A 17,436-nucleotide genomic window follows, 5' to 3' on the forward strand; every position below is an offset into this window, starting at 1 on the left:
GTGTACGTCAACATGTACAACCCCATAGATCTGGGAGCAATACTATGGAAGGAATTTTTAGATGAGTAACAAATTATAATTCAAGTGATATTCAGGGAATATACATGAAATATTAATACAATTGATGCCATATATTCTCACATGCAAATTCCGACTATAAAAAAAACGATCGAATTTAAACTTTGAATAGTAGATACGAAGAGTGACATGGAGGTACTATCAAATAATATGCATATCTTCACCAAAACAGTTTACTGTAAATGTACAGCTTATCTAGAGTACAAAGGACGACCTTTCCTCCCGTTACTTTCTGCAAGAAGCACCATTTCCCATCTGGTTTCTCCATCTTCTGATCAGCTACAAGGGTCTGTGTGTACTCGAGCTCACTCGTGTACCGCTCGATACTAAACACTGCCTTACTGTGATCCATACAGGCCAAGAGTATGGTACCATCCTGGCAAACAGAAGGGTGAATGTGAGAACCTACTTCCTTGGTGATGAAGTGTATGAAATGCTTAAAATGGCCTGAAACGTATCCAAAATGAATTTGAGGCGATTTGGAGCATTTTGAAATTTGCGCGCGCACTGTCGCGCGGACGTACGCGTACGCGCGCGTTTTTTGACCTGAAATTGACCGGACTGATATTGACCTTGATCATGGTAAATATGAATGAGAAAGGGCTTTCAGTTATGAAGTTATGATCATTTGAGATTTTCCAAAAAAAAACACAAAATGGCGCCTGGATGACGTCATGAAAACTTGATGACCTTGAAAAGGTTCCTGTCACGTCTTATGGCAATGACCTATGACTGTGCTAAAATTGAAAGAAATTGACTGGACGGATCTTGAGTTATCGTCGGAACAAAAAAGTGGAAGAAATAAAAATAAAGAAATAAAGAAAGAAAATTTGAACAAAAACAATAGGTATTCCGTCGAAGACAGACCACCTAATAAAAAGTACAAATTTAGCAAGTAATCGAGAGATCACACGCAAAAGCTGCCACAGGCGCGCGGCCAAACATGTCACACCTTCATAAAATCTCACAAGCTCCCAGTTCTTGACCCGAACAGTTCCAAGCTCAAGACCCTCGGCAGCTAGGTGGAAGGTCAGGAGTTTAGCACGGCGTGCTATAGATTCAGCAAGAGATGCATCCGGGTTGTCTCTTTTCACGAGAGCCTCAAGCTCACCAACTCGTGCGACACGCTCAGACAACGACTGGTCTGAGCGTCGAGAAGTACACTCTTCAGTGACTACAGAAGCATTGGCTGATAGGTTTTCAAGGAAGTCATCGTGGCACTGGATGATTCCTTCCAGATCTTCGCAGAGCGATCTCTGATAGGTGTTGCACTCTTCAAGCAGTTGATCTTTCCTTCGTCGTATTCGTTCGACAGCGCCCTCAAAGACATTCTTGATTTCTTGCCTTTGTTGACCGATAATATTTTCAACCATGCCAATCTGCTCCTTCACAAAGGACGAATGGCTTTGTATCACAGCAGTTTTCTGTTCTATCTTTTGCTGCAAAAGATCAACTGCTGCTTTGTGGCTCTCTTCATACTCTTCAATTCCGATGACCTCATGCCTTTCAGGCTGATGACCCACTTCCAAACACCTACAACAGATGCCAACCAGACATGTGATACACACAAACTGCTGCAGTTCTTGAGGATGTTCTGGACACGCAAGTTGGATTCTGATTTCCCCTGATGCGATGTCTCTAGCACTAACGAGCTCGTGGAAGACATTCTTCTTAAACCTTTTGTGCTGCTTAAGACAATAATCGCAGAGGAATTCTGAACAATGCTGACAGTAGAATGTAGCAATCCCTTGATCAACAGCATCACACACGGTACAACGTTGGTCAGAGGAAGCGCCACCCGCTGTATTGGTCGCTCTCTTCTTGTCCGATCTATCTTTGAAATCTTCTGCAAGGGACTTAGCAATTTGATTGGTTGGAAAGTTGGATACGTTATTGTTTAACACAGGTGCAATAGAGCGACAGACAGCGCACGTTATTCGATCACCCAGAGCTTGAGTTGAGTGGAGTTTGGTTAGACAACCTTCACAGAATGTGTGTGAGCAAGGTAGAAGCTTCGGCTTGGTGAGAAGATCTTTGCAGATTGGACATTGTAGACTGTCTGTCAGATGTTGCCTTGTAGAGGCCATTATGTTGACATGTGTCTGGTAAGAAACAAAGAAATCCCTGAAATGAGCGACTGTGCCAACGTCATATCCTTGTCAATAAAGTTTGTTAATGTAACAATAAATCAATCAATCAAATGACTCTAATTTTCCTAACAGTAAATAGATAAGAGCAGGCGCGTACGCAGGGGGGGGGGGGGGGGGGGGGGGGGGGGTGGGGTTAAACCCCCTCTTGAGTTTTTTATGTATACGTTTTGTGTATGGTTTTTTGTGAAAAATTATACCAAGGGCTGACCTAAAAAAGAAGGTGACCTTACCCCCCCCCCCCAACGGAACAAAATGTCAATTTTTCAAATTTCGAGTCCAAAAAAAAAAAAAAGGCCTCTTACCCCCCCCCCCCCCCCCCACTGAGCAACTTTTCGGCTGGCTGAGTCGTTGCGATTTTTTTTGGACTCCCCCTACCCCAAACAAAAGTGTCCTTTTATAACCCCCCCCCCCCCCCCCCCCCCCCCCCCCCACTGAGCGACTTATTGGCTGGCTGAGTCGTTGCGATTTTTTTGGACTCCAAAAAAAAAAAAAAAAGTGTCCGCTTCCCCCCCCCCTCCCCCTCCCCACTGAGCGACTTTTCGGCCGGCGCGATTTTCAAATTTTCGGGAGCAAATTTTTCGAGCCCGATTTTAACCCCCCCCCCCCCTCCTTGAAAAAAATCATGCGTACGCCACTGGATAAGAGTTATCTCTGTAAAATGATACACTAGTCTTCCATTTTCACTAGGTAATTTCTATTTAGCATTATGATGATAATCCATCAATATTTGTATTATGCTGGAAGGAATTTACATCTGTAAATTCTCCTAATTCTCTTTTTAATCCAATATCATATTGCGTCCCACGGGGCTCTATTTGGGGGGGGGGGCCTCTGTTATTTTTTAATCACATCAATGATATTGTAAATTTTGTCACTTTCTGTAAATTCACACTTTTTGCACACGTGTCTAAATTGATACCCGATTGGCCTCGAGTCAGGCCACGGAATAGCACATATTCTCGTCAGTTTACACTCCTTTAAGGTGTCGTGGGACGTGGAGAATATGTATTTGGATATAATCCCGGCACTACATAGTCCCACGCATTAACAATACATTTATGACATATATTGTTGGTACGTCAACCTATGTTCATCCTTACAACATTGACCTAAAACATGGCACCTAATATTTAGCAGGAAGTCAGTAACATTATACTCACGGCATGTGCAGTGTCTGAGGAACCATGTAGTGGAGTTCAACGGCTTAGCTATCTCAATCTTCAAAAAATCACTTCGGTATCACCGTGTGCCTAATTATGATCAAGTAAAATTTTCATTTCTAATTAACTCCAGCTAGCTGTAGGAACAAAGGATCCAAAGGCAAGATATAGAAATATAAAAATTATTTTGGCAAAACGGTACGCAGTCTATTGTAAAACTCAGCCGCTTGATCTGTAGTTGTCCCACGATGATACCATTTTCTGTCATATATATACATGTTCGTCATCGAACTCCGACTTTATTGTACCATTTCGATATCGTTCAACGCTTGGATTGTCCGCTGGGTTTTCCCCACGAACACTCATTGTCTCTCCATTTCTCTCTCTCTTACCCTCCCTCGATGGCTTTCTCCAAACGAACGCTCATTGTCTCTCCATTTCTCTCCCTCTTACCCTCCCTCATTGGCTTTTTCCAAACGAACACTCATTGCCTCTCCATCTCTCTCTTATATCTTTATCTCTGGATTGTCAGCTGGGTTTTCCCAACGAACACTCATTGTCTCTCCATTTCTCTCCCTCTTACCCTCCCTCATTGGCTTGTTCCAAACGAACACTCATTGCCTCTCCATCTCTCTCTTATATCTTTATCTCTGGGATTGTCAGCTGGGTTTTACCAAAGAACACTCATTGTCTCTCCATTTCTCTCTTATATCTTTATCTCTGGGATTGTCAGCTGGGTTTTACCAAAGAACACTCATTGCCTCTCCATTCTCTCTTATATCTTATCTCTGGGATTGTCAGCTGGGTTTTACCAAAGAACACTCATTGTCTCTCCATTTCTCTCTTATATCTTTATCTCTGGGATTGTCAGCTGGGTTTTACCAAAGAACACTCATTGTCTCTCCACCTTTCTCTTTTATACCTGTGTCTCTTTCCCTCTCTATCTCCGGAATTGTTCGCTGGGTTTTCCCCACGAACACTTGTTGTCTCTCTTCGTCCCTCTTTTTATCTCTGTTTTTGTTCTCTCTCTATTAACGTCTCCATCGCTACCCGTTGGGTAGGTCATTGATAACAACTCGAGTTTTTGACAGGATTTTTTTTTAACGAAAAATATAGTTGTGTCGAATGTGAATTGATCCAGCCGATATCTAAGCTACAAAATACAATAATGTACATCCTTATTCATTATACCATGGGCATGCATAATCCTGGATACCTTCCGAAGATTATGATATTTGACAAGTAGGTAGAATAAATCATCCATTATTTGAAAAGAATGGGGGAAATAGTTTCTCCCACAAGCAATAAAGCAATAAGACCAACACTGAAAGCACTGAGATTTGAATATATTGTAGTGTAATACATATGGATGTACAATTTATAATAATCAGTTTTGTATAATCAGAAAAGCTTGAACATGAAATCAAGCCAGGCTAATGAAAATTACAAATCATGATGAAATACATTCGAACATTTGAACTGTACTGAAAAAAGTGGGGTAGGTAAAATCTACCTTAATACCAATATAAACAAGAAATGTATATCTGTGGTATATAATATACAATTATTTATATCATTTCTAATCGTATTGTGATAGTATTGAAATAAAGGAAAACAGGGACAGAGAGACGGGGAAAGAGAAAGAGAGACTATCAGCCCAAAATATGGTTTCGAGAAAGGCTATAATACATGCAGATATTTGCTTTGTAGAAGATAATAAATATGCTACCAATAATCATATTTTACATGCATGCATTACATCGAACTCTTATCATTTACGAACAATCCATCTCTTACTTAGGCTAGATATCTCAGTTCAGTATTCTTCAAAACAGTACATTCGTGCCTTGAGATTTTACTTTATTGACGTATTTTAATTGCCCGCGGTCAAATACGTGCACAAATGTGTTGCGCGATGCATGCAGGTGAATAACCGATTCCTATCACCATCATCGGTAGTACCAACAAGAATGACACCAGACAGTCACAAGATAAAAGGTGATCGTCCTATTTCAACTAGCCCAGTTACATTGACAACACCGTCAAAAGACAAACGAACTATTGTATTACCCTGAAAGGCTTGAAATCTGTCTGATTTAAGCCGGTTCTTGTAATCTGATTGGCGGTGTGACTGGGGATAGTGGGTTTCAATTTCTTGAGGAACGAACTTTTTATTTTGAACGATGCTTGATTGATACCGATTGATTTCTCGGTGTAAAGTTCTGTTTTTCATCCATTCCAGTATTATTATTTACACATCAATATTAAACGATTTCGGACAGACGGCCGATACGAAATCGAGTAAGAACAGGTAAACTTGTTGGAATCGAACGGTATGTTCCATTCTTGGGGTTATTTAATAATGCACTAATCTTTATCAAAGGACCTTTGAAAGTTATTTGACACTTTCTTCCAAGCCACCCTGAGCAAATGTTGCATAATTTCCGAGAACGCGGGACTTGTAAGTGGTTCATTACATGATTGTTGTTCCACACAAACATAAAACAAACAGCGGACGAGTATTTCTTTTTATAGCAAACATATATTATTTGAACTTTGCTCATCAGGCTTTGCAATTATCATCAATGACAACTTCCATAGAAATCAAAAGGAAGTTAGAAAAAGAGGCACTGTGTATTATAGTCTTGTTTACCCAGGGTAGCCTCATCAGTATTCGTACTGTTCTCCCTGAGGGAAATCATATTATTACCCCAGTCATCGGATTCAGGCTTACCCGCACACAATGTATGCACATTTTCCACTCCCTGGGGAGCATTCCAGCCAGTGCATCATTTTTACAAGCGCACACTTGCTAATCTAAGAACATTAGCTTTCGCATCCTACCGGGTACCCATTTAACACCTGGGTGGAGAGTGGCAAATGTAGATCAATGTCTTGCCAAAGGACATTAGTGCCGCGGTGGGACTTGAACCGCAGACCTTGTGATCCACAGTCCGGTGACATATCCACTCGTCCACGACACCTCTACAATTGTTATTCATGTTCACATAAAAAACTATATAACTAATGAACTTTTTGCATTCCTACTGTTGAAATCACATGTATGAATACTGTTTGTTATGTGACATAATCGTATAGAATAAAAATATCAACTGAACAATTATGGTAATATGGTACAAATGGTCATTAATATCAGTATTTCTAGAATTCCGCTCTTGCAACAAATTATGTGACACCTCTTTATTACGTTATTATACCAGCGTGCATTCTTAAATGAATACAACAACAATTGAGGCAAAAGTATATCGCTCTTAATATAATCGGAACGCTGTTATTTTGCATTAAAAAGTGATATTTATCAAATAAGAATAATATAAAAAATCCTGTGCAAAATCAGGACCTTACCTACGTGGATAAATCTTGATACTACAGAAACGAACTCTAAATGAAAATTCACTTCAAGACAGTGGCGGACCCAGGGGGGGGGGGGAGGCCCAGGGGGCCCGCCCCCTCCCCCTTGAGAAAAAAATCATGTAAAAACACGTGATTTTTACCTTTTTGGGGGGTTGGGCCCCCCTGGCGCTCAAAGGGAGGGGGGGGGGGTACAAAATTGTAAATTTTCAAGGACCCCCCCCCAAAAAAAATGTGCTCACTACCCCCCCCCCCCCCTCCCCCCACCCCCATTGAGCGAATTTTAGACCGGCGCGATTTTCAAATTTTCGGGAGCGAAAAAAATAAAGAAATGTTGGCCCCCTCCCCTATGAAATCCTGGATCCGTGCCTGCTTCAAGAGATACCCTTTACGGAGTGTTATCACAGTAATAGTGTTGGAATAGACCTATACACGATTCTACTCCAGGAAAAACTACAGCTTTGCACAAACATTGAATGATCTGTGTACGTCATCATTCACGAACCCATCGATCTGGCAGCCAAAACACGGTTTGAACTTGGTGGAAGGTCAGAGATTTTGCACGGAGTGTTATAGATTCAGCAGGAGATGCATCAGGATTGGCTCTTACCACGAGAGCCTGAAGCTCTTTAACTCGTGCGACACGCTCAGACAACGGCGGGTCTTTACGTTGAGAAGTACACTCTTCGGTGACTACAGAAACCTTGGCTTGCAAGTTATCAAGTAAGTCATCCTGACATTGGATGATATCTTCAAGAGATTTGCAGAGCGATCTTTCATAGGTGTCGCACTCTTTAACCATATGGTCTTTCCATTCTCGTAAATGTTTGTGAGCGCCCTCATAGAAATTCTTCATTTCTTGCCTTTGTTGACCGATAATATTTTGAACAATGCCAATCTGCTCCTTCACAAATGACGAATGGCTCTGTATCAGAGCAGTTTTCTGTTCTACTTCTTCCGGCAAAGAATCAACTACTTCTTTGAGCCACTTGTCACACTGTTCAATTCCGACGATCTCATGCCCGTCATGCTGATGACCCACTTCCAAACACCTACAGCAGGTGCGAACCAAACATGTGATACACGCGAACTGCTGCAGTTCTCGAGGATGTTCTGGACACGCAAGTTGTATTCTGATTTCTCCTGATGCGATGTCTCTAGCACTAACGAGCTTGTGGAAGACATTCTTCCTAAACCTATTGTGCTGCTCAAGACAAGAGTCGCAGAGAAATTCTGAACAATGCTGACAGTAAAAGGTAGCAAGTCCTTGATCATCATCATCATCACACACGGTGCAACGTTGGCCAGAGGATGTTGAGTCTGTCGATCTCTTCTTGTCCGATCTCTCTTTGATATCTTCTACAAGGGACTTGGCAATTTGATTGGTTGGAAAGTATGATACGTTGTTGTTGGACACGTGGGCAACAGAGCGACACACAGGGCACGGTATCTGATCACGCCAAGCTTGAGTTGAGTGGACTTGGGTTAGACAACCTTCACAGAATGTGTGTGAGCAAGGTAGAAGCTTCGGCTTGGTGAGAAGATCCTTGCAGATTGGACATTGTAGACTGTCTGTCAGATGTTGCCTTGTAGAGGCCATTATGTTGACATGTGTCTGGTAAGAAACAAAGAAATCCCTGAAATGAGCGACTGTGCCAACGACATATCCTTGTCAATAAAGTTTGTTAATGTAACAATAAATCAATCAATCAAATGACTCTAATTTACATAACAGTAAATAGATAAGAGCAGGCGCGTACGCAGGGGGGGGGGGGGGGGGGAGTTTGGGGTTAAACCCCCCTTGAGTTTTTTATGTATATGTTTTGTGTTTGGTTTTTTGTGAAAAATTATACCAATGGCAGGCCTAAAAAAAAGGTGACCTTACCCCCCCCCCCCAACGGAACAAAATGTCAATTTTTCAAATTTCGAGACCAAAAAAAGTGTCCTCTTACCCCCCCCCCCCCCCCCCCCCCCACTGAGCGACTTTTCGGCCGGCGCGATTTTCACATTTTCGGGAGCAAATTTTTCGGGCCCGATTTTAAACTCCCCCCCCCCCATCTTGAAAAAATCATGCGTACGCCACTGGATAAGAGTTATCTCTGTAAAATGATACACTAGTCTTCCATTTTTCACTAGGTAATTTCTATTTAGCATTATGATGATAATCCATCAATATTTGTATTATGCTGGAAGGAATTTACATCTGTAAATTCTCATAATTCTCTTTTTAATCCAATATCATATTGCGTCCCACGGTGCTCTATTTGGGGGGCCTCTGTTATTTTTTAATCACATCAATGATATTGTAAATTTTGTCACTTTCTGTAAATTCACACTGTTTGCACACGTGTCTAAATTGATACCCGATTGGCCCCGAGTCAGGCCACGGAATAGCACATATTCTCGTCAATTTACACCCCTTTAAGGTGTCTTGGGACGTGGAGAATATGTATTTGGATAATCCCTGCACTACATAGTCCCACGCATTAACAATACATTTATGATATATATTGTTGGTACGTCAACCTATGTTCATCCTTACAACATTGACCTAAAACATGGCACCTAATATTTAGCAGGAAGTCAGTAACATTATACTCACGGCATGTGCAGTGTCTGAGGAACCATGTAGTGGAGTTCAACGGCTTAGCTATCTCAATCTTCAAAAAATCACTTCGTTATCACCGTGTGCCTAATTATGATCAAGTAACATTTTCATTTCTAATTAACTCCAGCTAGCTGTAGGAACAAAGGATCCAAAGGCAAGATATAGAAATATAAAAATTATTTTGGCAAAACGGTACGCAGTCTATTGTAAAACTCAGCCGCTTGATCTGTAGTTGTCCCACGATGATACCATTTTCTGTCATACATGTACGTCATCGAACTCCGACTTTATTGTACCATTTCGATATCGTTCAACGCTTGGATTGTCCGCTGGGTTTTCCCCACGAACACTCATTGTCTCTCCATTTCTCTCTCTCTTACCCTCCCTCGATGGCTTTTTCCAAACGAACGCTCATTGTCTCTCCATTTCTCTCCCTCTTACCCTCCCTCATTGGCTTTTTCCAAACGAACATTCATTGCCTCTCCATCTCTCTCTTATATCTTTATCTCTGGGATTGTCAGCTGGGTTTTACCAACGAACACTCATTGTCTCTCCATTTCTCTCCCTCTTACCCTCCCTCGATGGCTTTTTCCAAACGAACGCTCATTGTCTCTCCATTTCTCTCTTATATCTTTATCTCTGGGATTGTCAGCTGGGTTTTACCAAAGAACACTCATTGTCTCTCCACCTTTCTCTTTTATACCTGTGTCTCTTTCCCTCTCTATCTCTGGAATTGTTCGCTGGGTTTTCCCCACGAACACTTGTTGTCTCTCTTCGTCCCTCTTTTTCTCTCTGTTTTTGTTCTCTCTCTCTCTCTATTAACGTCTCCATCGCTACCCGTTGCGTAGGTCATTGATAACAACTCGAGTTTTTGACAGGATTTTTTTTAACGAAAAATATAGTTGTGTCGAATGTGAATTGATCCAGCCGATATCTAAGCTACAAAATACTATAATGTACATCCTTATTCATTATACCATGGGCATGCATAATCCTGGATACCTTCCGAAGATTATGATATTTGACAAGTAGGTAGAATAAATCATCCATCATTTGAAAAGAATGGGGGAAATAGTTTCTCCCACAAGCAATAAAGAAATAAGACCAACACTGAAAGCACTGAGATTTGAATATATTGTAGTGTAATACATATGGATGTACAATTTATAATAATCAGTTTTGTATAATCAGAAAAGCTTGAACATGAAATCAAGCCAGGCTAATGAAAACTACAAATCATGATGAAATACATTCGAACATTTGAACTGTACTGAAAAAAGTGGGGTAGGTAAAATCTACCTTAATACCAATATAAACAAGAAATGTATATCTGTGGTATATAATATACAATCATTATATCATTTCTAATCGTATTGTGATAGTATTGAAATAAAGGAAAACAGGGACAGAGAGACGGGGAAAGAGAAAGAGAGACTATCAGCCCAAAATATGGTTTCGAGAAAGGCTATAATACATGCAGATATTTGCTTTGTAGAAGATAATAAATATGCTACCAATAATCATATTTTACATGCATGCATTACATCGAACTCTTATCATTTACGAACAATCCATCTCTTACTTAGGCTAGATATCTCAGTTCAGTATTCTTCAAAACAGTACATTCGTGCCTTGAGATTTTACTTTATTGACGTATTTTAATTGCCCGCGGTCAAATACGTGCACAAATGTGTTGCGCGATGCATGCAGGTGAATAACCGATTCCTATCACCATCATCGGTAGTACCAACAAGAATGACACCAGACAGTCACAAGATAAAAGGTGATCGTCCTATTTCAACTAGCCCAGTTACATTGACAACACCGTCAAAAGACAAACGAACAATTGTATTACCCTGAAAGGCTTGAAATCTGTCTGATTTAAGCCGGTTTGTAATCTGATTGGCGGTGTGACTGGGGATAGTGGGTTTCAATTTCTAGAGGAACGAACTTTTTATTTTTGAACGATGCTCATGAAAAACCGATGGATTTCTCGGTGCGAAGTTCCGTTTTTCATCCCTCACAGTATTATTATTCACACATTAATATTAAAAGATGTTCCTGTCTGGCCCGTCGGCACGATATGAAATCGAGTGAGAACAAGTAAACTTGTTGGAATCGAACGGTGTGTTCTATTTGGGGTTATTTAACATTGCACTAATCTTTATGAAGTGACCTTTGAAAGTTATTTGACGCTATCTTCTAAACCACCCTTAGCATACACATGTACTTACATAGCTTATCATGCGAATATAGGTATATTATATGACTGTTGTCCCACACAAACAGCGGACGAGTGTTTTTGCCTTAACTTATCATATCACATGATTCAAATGATACCACACTGAACTTTATCGAATCCCCAGTGTTTGCATTTAAATCTTGATTTTTCAACTTTGAACAGACTTCGCAATTATCATAAATGACAACATCCATAGAAATCAAACTGACGTTCGAAAGAGTGGCACTGTGTATTCAAAGTTTTTGTTATTCATGTTTACATAAAAACTGTTTGATTCATGAACTTTTTGCATTCCCAATTTTGAAAGTACATGTATAAATTCAATTCAAATTCAAACTTTGTTGGTCCAAAAGGAAATTTGTCCTATTACATGCATTATTCACAGGGAAAATAGATAACATGTACATGTGACATGAAACATACAACATAAAAACGAGTATATAGAGAAAAATATCACTTTAACATTCTTATTATATAGATATTTTCTCTGAATTTAAATTATTGACAATAATTGTTCCTATATCCAGAGTAATTACTTAAACAATATAACATTGTACTCATTATTACTATTATCATTATCAATATCAATATTATTATTATTATTATTTGTATTGATATTATTATTAGTTTGAATCATTATACCATTATGATAGTTTGAAATAATTATGAATAAACAAGCAATATATTATGACATTATGAGTATTAATAGAAAAAAAGCCTTTTTCATTTCATTTGGGAAAAGACAGCTATTACAAGAAAGTATATACAATTGTCCTATAATAAATACAAATAGATGTGTGATCATTTCCTACAATAAAATAGAGTATAATATAATTCGAGTGATACATTTTACAATTTACATTTCATTCAACATACTGTTTGTTATGTGACATAATCGTGTAGAGTAAAAATATCAACTGAAAAAATATGGTACGATGGTACAAATGGTAATTAATATCAGTGTTTCCAGATAAATTAAACCGCTCTTGCTTCAAATTATGTGACACCTCATTTTGACGTTACTTTACAAAAATGCATTCTATAATGAATAAACAAATGTTGAGGCAAAAGTCTATTGCTCTTAATATAATTTGAACGCTGTTATTTTGCATTCATAAGTGATATTCATTAAATGAGAATAATGACAAAATTCCTGTGCAAAACCAGGTCATAACCTAAGTGGAGAAATCTCGATACTACAGAAACAATCACTAAATGAAAAAAAAAACACTAAAAGAAATATGCTTTACGGAGTGTTACCACAGTAATAATGTTGGAATAGACTTATGCACGATTCCACGCCAGGTAAAACTGCAACTTTGCACAAAACATTGAATGATCCGTGTACGTCAACATGTACATGTACAAACCCATAGATCTGGCAGCAATACTATGGTTGGAATTTTTAGATGAGTGACGAATTTGAGGGATATGCAGGGAATGTACATGCAATTACGATAACATTTGATACCATTTATTCTTACATGCATATTCCAACTATAAAACAAAACGATCAAATTTAAACTTCGAATAGTAGATACAAAGAGTGACATGGAGGGACTATCAAATAGTAAGCATATCTTCACCAAAACAGTTTGCTGTAAATGTATAGCTTATCTGGAGTACAAAGGACGACCTTTCCACTCATGACTTCCTGCAAGAAGCACCATTTTCCATCTGGTTTCTCCATCTTCTGATCAGCTACAAGGGTCTGTGTGTACTCGAGCTCACTAGTGTACCGCTCGATACTAAACACGGCCTTACTGTGATTCATACAGGCCAAGAGAATGGTACCATCCTGGCAAACAGAAGGGTGGATGTGAGAACCCACTTCCTTTGTGATGAAGTGTTTCTTATCCCCCGCATCATCAATGATCCTTACCGAGTTGCTGTGAGTAAGAGCTAGGACTCTGGTGCCTGATCCTATGACAGATACATACCATGGTTCATACCCGTCGCATGGGATCTCCTTCTCTGCTTGCCCACCTCCTGGTGAGAACATCTGTATCTTCCTGCCCTTCTTGTAGTCTAGGTAGATGCGATCATGAATGTCTACTGAGATCCCACCGACCCCATCTTCTTCTTTGCTCAGAGTTTCGAATCGTCCATCGAGTTCCTCCCACTGTAGAGAGTACACTGTGACTTTATTATTTGTTTGGCGGACAATGCAACTTCCATCCTTTAAGAAACCTAATCCGCGAACACCTTCCATAACTGTAGTCTGTAGCAATTGTCCCTCGGTCGAAAAGAACTTGATGTCTCCATTCCTTGTTGCAATAGCCAATTGTCCATTAGGCGTCGCTGCCAAACAGGTCACACCTCCATCAAAACTCACCGTTTCTCTAAGCTCCCACTCCTTGACCTGAACAGTTCCAAGGTCAAGACCCTTGGACTCTGCAGCTTGTTGGAAGGTCAGGAATTCTGCACGGAGTGCTATAGATTCAGGAAGAGATGCATCAAGGTTGTCTCCTTTCACGAGAGCCTCAATTTCACCTACTCGTGCAGCGCGCTCGGTCAATGACTGGTCTCCACATTGAGCAGTAGACTCTTCGGTGACCACAGAAACCTTGGTTGATAGGTTCTCAAGGAAGTCTTCGTGGAACTCGATGATACCTTCTAGATCTTCGCAGAGCGATCTCTGATAGATGTTGCACTCTTCAAGCAGTTGATCTTTCCTTCGTCGTATTCGTTCGACAGCACCCTCAAAGACATTCTCGATTTCTTGCCTTTGTTGGCCGATAATATTTTCAACCATGCCAATCTTCTCCTTCACAAAGGACGAATGGCTTTGTATCACAGCAGTTTTCTGTTCTATCTTTTCCTGCAAAAGATCAACTGCTGCTTTGTGGCTCTCTTCATACTCTTCAATTCCGATGACCTCATGCCTGTCAGGCTGATGACCCACTTCCAAACACCTACAACAGATGCGAACCAGACATGTGATACACACAAACTGCTGCAGTTCTCTGGGATGTTCTATACACGCAAGTTGTGTTCTGATTTCCCCTGACGCAATGTCTCTAGCACTAACGAGCTCGTGATGGCCATTCTGCGTAAACCTATTGTGCTGCTCTAGACAATAGTCGCAAAGGAATTCTGAACAATGCTGACAGTAGAAGGTAGCAAGTCCTTGATCATCAGCATCACACAAAGTGCAACGTTGGCCGGAAGAAGCGCCATCCGTTGAATCGGTTGCTCTCTTCTTGTCCGATCTCTCTTTGAAATCTTCTGCAAGGGACTGGACAATTTGATTGGTTGGAAAATTGGATACGTTATTGTTGGACAGAGGTGCAACAGAGCGACACACAGCGCACATTATCCGATTACCCAGAACTTGAGTTGAGTGGAGTTGCGTCAGACAACCTTCACAGAATGTGTGTGAGCAAGGTAGGAGCTTCGGCTTGGTGAGAAGATCCTTGCAGATTGGACATTGCAGACTGTCTGTTAGATGTTGCCTTGCAGAGGCCATTATGCTGATATGTGTCTGGTAAGAAACAAAGAAATCCTTGAAATGAGCAAATGTGCCAACGACTTTTCCCTGTCAATAAAGTCTGTTAATTAAACAATTTCTTTGGCCGGGTAATATAATAATTACACAAAAATCTAATGACTCTGATTCACCCAACTGTGAATGGAATACAGAAATCTCTGAATCACGTCGAAATATAGAATACTTGATCAGATAATAAACTTACATTTTTCACTGGATTGTTTCTATTGAGAATTATGATAATGTTGCATCAATATATCGTTATTTTGCAGAAAGAAAGCAATTTACATCTGTAAATTCCCATAATTCTCTTTTTAATCCAATATCATATGGCGTTCCACAGGGCTCTATTTTGGGGCCTCTGTTATTTTTGATTTACATCTATGATATTGTAAATTGTTTCACTTTCTGTAAATTCACACTTTTTGCACACAATACGACCATTCTTGGTTCAGATAAAAAGTTTGATCTTTTAATCCATGAACTGAATCTGAACATGACAGTATGTATAAGACTGCTAGTTTTGCAATAAGCTGTCTTTGAATGTTTACAAGACTAAATTTGTTATTCTCAACTTTGCTTGAAACCTTAGTCCTATATATGACAATGTCTATCATTTCTATCAACAATGAATTAATTGAACAGTGTAGAGTTTTGAATTACCTTATTAATTATAGTCCTATTCCAAAAAAGGTTTCACAGAGCGTCGGTATTATATTCACTTAAAACTTGTTATACCACTCCGTGTTTTATTCATGTTATACAATGCATTTATTTTGCCATACATTATATAGGCTATTGCAATTCTGTTTTGGCGACGAGACATCCCTCTTAGTTACTCAAATTACAGAGACTTAAACAAAAAAAAGGCAATACACCTTTGCTCAGATCCCCTTTCCATAGCTTCCTCATATCCTGTATTATTTTAGAAGATTCAATACTTTACATAATTATTTTTGATATGAATAAATTAAAAATTGTGTCATTGATGCAACGATTCTTCTCAAACGCCCTACCTTCAAAAACCTTGTGCCCCTATTTAGTCAATGCGGTCCATTCCCATTTCACAAGAAATGCTGATAAATTCCATCATTGGAATGCAACATTGGAATTCCCTACCTGCTTTTTAGTGGTCTGTTCGATTTAACAATTCATTTTAAAGGTTTTACAAGAAACATCTTCTCTCTCTTCATACGGCATAATTTATTTAAAGACCACATCTCTCATACCTAAATGCAACCCCCCCCTTTTAATTCGTTATTATTAGTTGTTGATGCATTCGATTGTAAAGCCTTATTGGCTTTTACATGCAGATGCACCATTTTCCACTTACACTTTCTGATATGATGTTCGATCCGTTATCGTTGTATAATTATATTGTCATGATGATGGAAATAAATGTCAGTTCAATGTCAGTTCAATGTCAATTCAGAGTAAGTGATTAATAACCAGAAAGATGACCAACTATTGGTAAGCAGGAGGCCGTACTTCTATCACTATGGAAGTGAATACGTGGGACGTGGATACTACCATGCTATGTAATTGCACACACTCCCTGCACTACATAGTTCCCCGCATTAACGAACCATTCATGATTATCTTGTTGGTACGTCACGTATGTTCTCCCGTACAACATTGACCTAAAAATGGCACCTAAGTTTAGCAAGAAGCCAGCAACATATCCTGTTTAATACTCACAGTGTGTAAAGAAGTGTCTAAGGAACGTTCAGCTGTTTAGCTATCGCAGTTCTCAAAATGCTTCCCTTCGTTATCAACGTGTGCATAATTATGAACAGGCAACTTTGCTACAGCTAGCTATAATAAGCACAGAGGTCCAAAGGCGAGATATCGAAATACAAAACGATAAACAGTCTATTGTAAAAGTAAGCACTTGTTCTGTAGTTGTCACATGATAATACCATTTATTATCACCCTAAAGTGAGATTCCACATGAGTGCAATCGGCAGTACATATCAAAGCTGTATGCAAACATGTACGTTATTGAACTTCGGACCCCCCGGGTTCTTCTTACACGTTGGGATTGCTGGGTTTTCCCCACGAACTCTGGTCGTTTCTCCGCCTCTCTCTCTCTCTCTCTCTCTCTCTCTCTCTCTCTCTTTCTGACTCTTTTTTTTCTTTCTCTCTCTCTCTCTGGGATTGCGTGCTCGGTTTCCCCCACGAACACTCGTTGTTCCACCATTACACCTCTCACTCTTTTACTCTCTCTCTCTCTCTCTCTCTCTCTCTCTCTCTCTCTCACACCCCCTCATCTAGATATGTATGCGTATAATGTCTCCATATCTACATGCTGCGTATGTCATTGAATTCAACTCGAG

General features: G+C 39.8%; 3 protein-coding genes across 3 annotated transcripts; all 3 read right to left on the minus strand.

The window, feature by feature from the left end:
* Positions 1-238: 238 nt before the first annotated feature.
* On the minus strand, positions 239-2,165 carry LOC115930045 (E3 ubiquitin-protein ligase TRIM56-like). Its single transcript, XM_031000439.1, has 2 exons — positions 1,047-2,165; positions 239-454 (listed from the first exon to the last, which is right to left on the minus strand). Exons 1-2 carry the CDS (start codon positions 2,163-2,165, stop codon positions 239-241), a joined length of 1,335 nt encoding a protein of 444 aa, XP_030856299.1.
* Positions 2,166-7,253: 5,088 nt separating this feature from the next.
* On the minus strand, positions 7,254-8,360 carry LOC100891513 (E3 ubiquitin-protein ligase TRIM56-like). Its single transcript, XM_031000446.1, has one exon. The coding sequence runs from the start codon at positions 8,358-8,360 to the stop codon at positions 7,254-7,256; it is 1,107 nt and encodes a 368-aa protein (XP_030856306.1).
* A 4,209-nt stretch (positions 8,361-12,569) lies between these two features.
* LOC100890844 (tripartite motif-containing protein 45) lies at positions 12,570-17,209 on the minus strand. Its single transcript, XM_003726588.3, has 2 exons — positions 16,799-17,209; positions 12,570-15,094 (listed from the first exon to the last, which is right to left on the minus strand). The coding sequence occupies exon 2, from the start codon at positions 15,077-15,079 to the stop codon at positions 13,193-13,195; it is 1,887 nt and encodes a 628-aa protein (XP_003726636.2). The 5' UTR covers positions 15,080-15,094; positions 16,799-17,209; the 3' UTR covers positions 12,570-13,192.
* Positions 17,210-17,436: the final 227 nt, after the last annotated feature.

This window comes from Strongylocentrotus purpuratus, unplaced genomic scaffold (genome assembly GCF_000002235.5).
Source record: "Strongylocentrotus purpuratus isolate Spur 01 unplaced genomic scaffold, Spur_5.0 spur5_contig_862, whole genome shotgun sequence".
Lineage (NCBI taxonomy): Eukaryota > Metazoa > Echinodermata > Echinoidea > Camarodonta > Strongylocentrotidae > Strongylocentrotus > Strongylocentrotus purpuratus.

What these genes read in the sequence shown, in the direction of transcription:
- LOC115930045 (XM_031000439.1), bottom strand. Translation starts at nt 2,165, where the DNA reads ATGGCCTCTACAAGGCAACATCTGACAGACAGTCTACAATGTCCAATC. An exon ending in GGGTCAAGAACTGGGAGCTT is followed by an intron (nt 455 to 1,046) that starts GTGAGATTTTAT and finishes TCTGTTTGCCAG; the next exon opens with GATGGTACCATACTCTTGGC.
- LOC100891513 (XM_031000446.1), bottom strand. Translation starts at nt 8,360, where the DNA reads ATGGCCTCTACAAGGCAACATCTGACAGACAGTCTACAATGTCCAATC.
- LOC100890844 (XM_003726588.3), bottom strand. Translation starts at nt 15,079, where the DNA reads ATGGCCTCTGCAAGGCAACATCTAACAGACAGTCTGCAATGTCCAATC.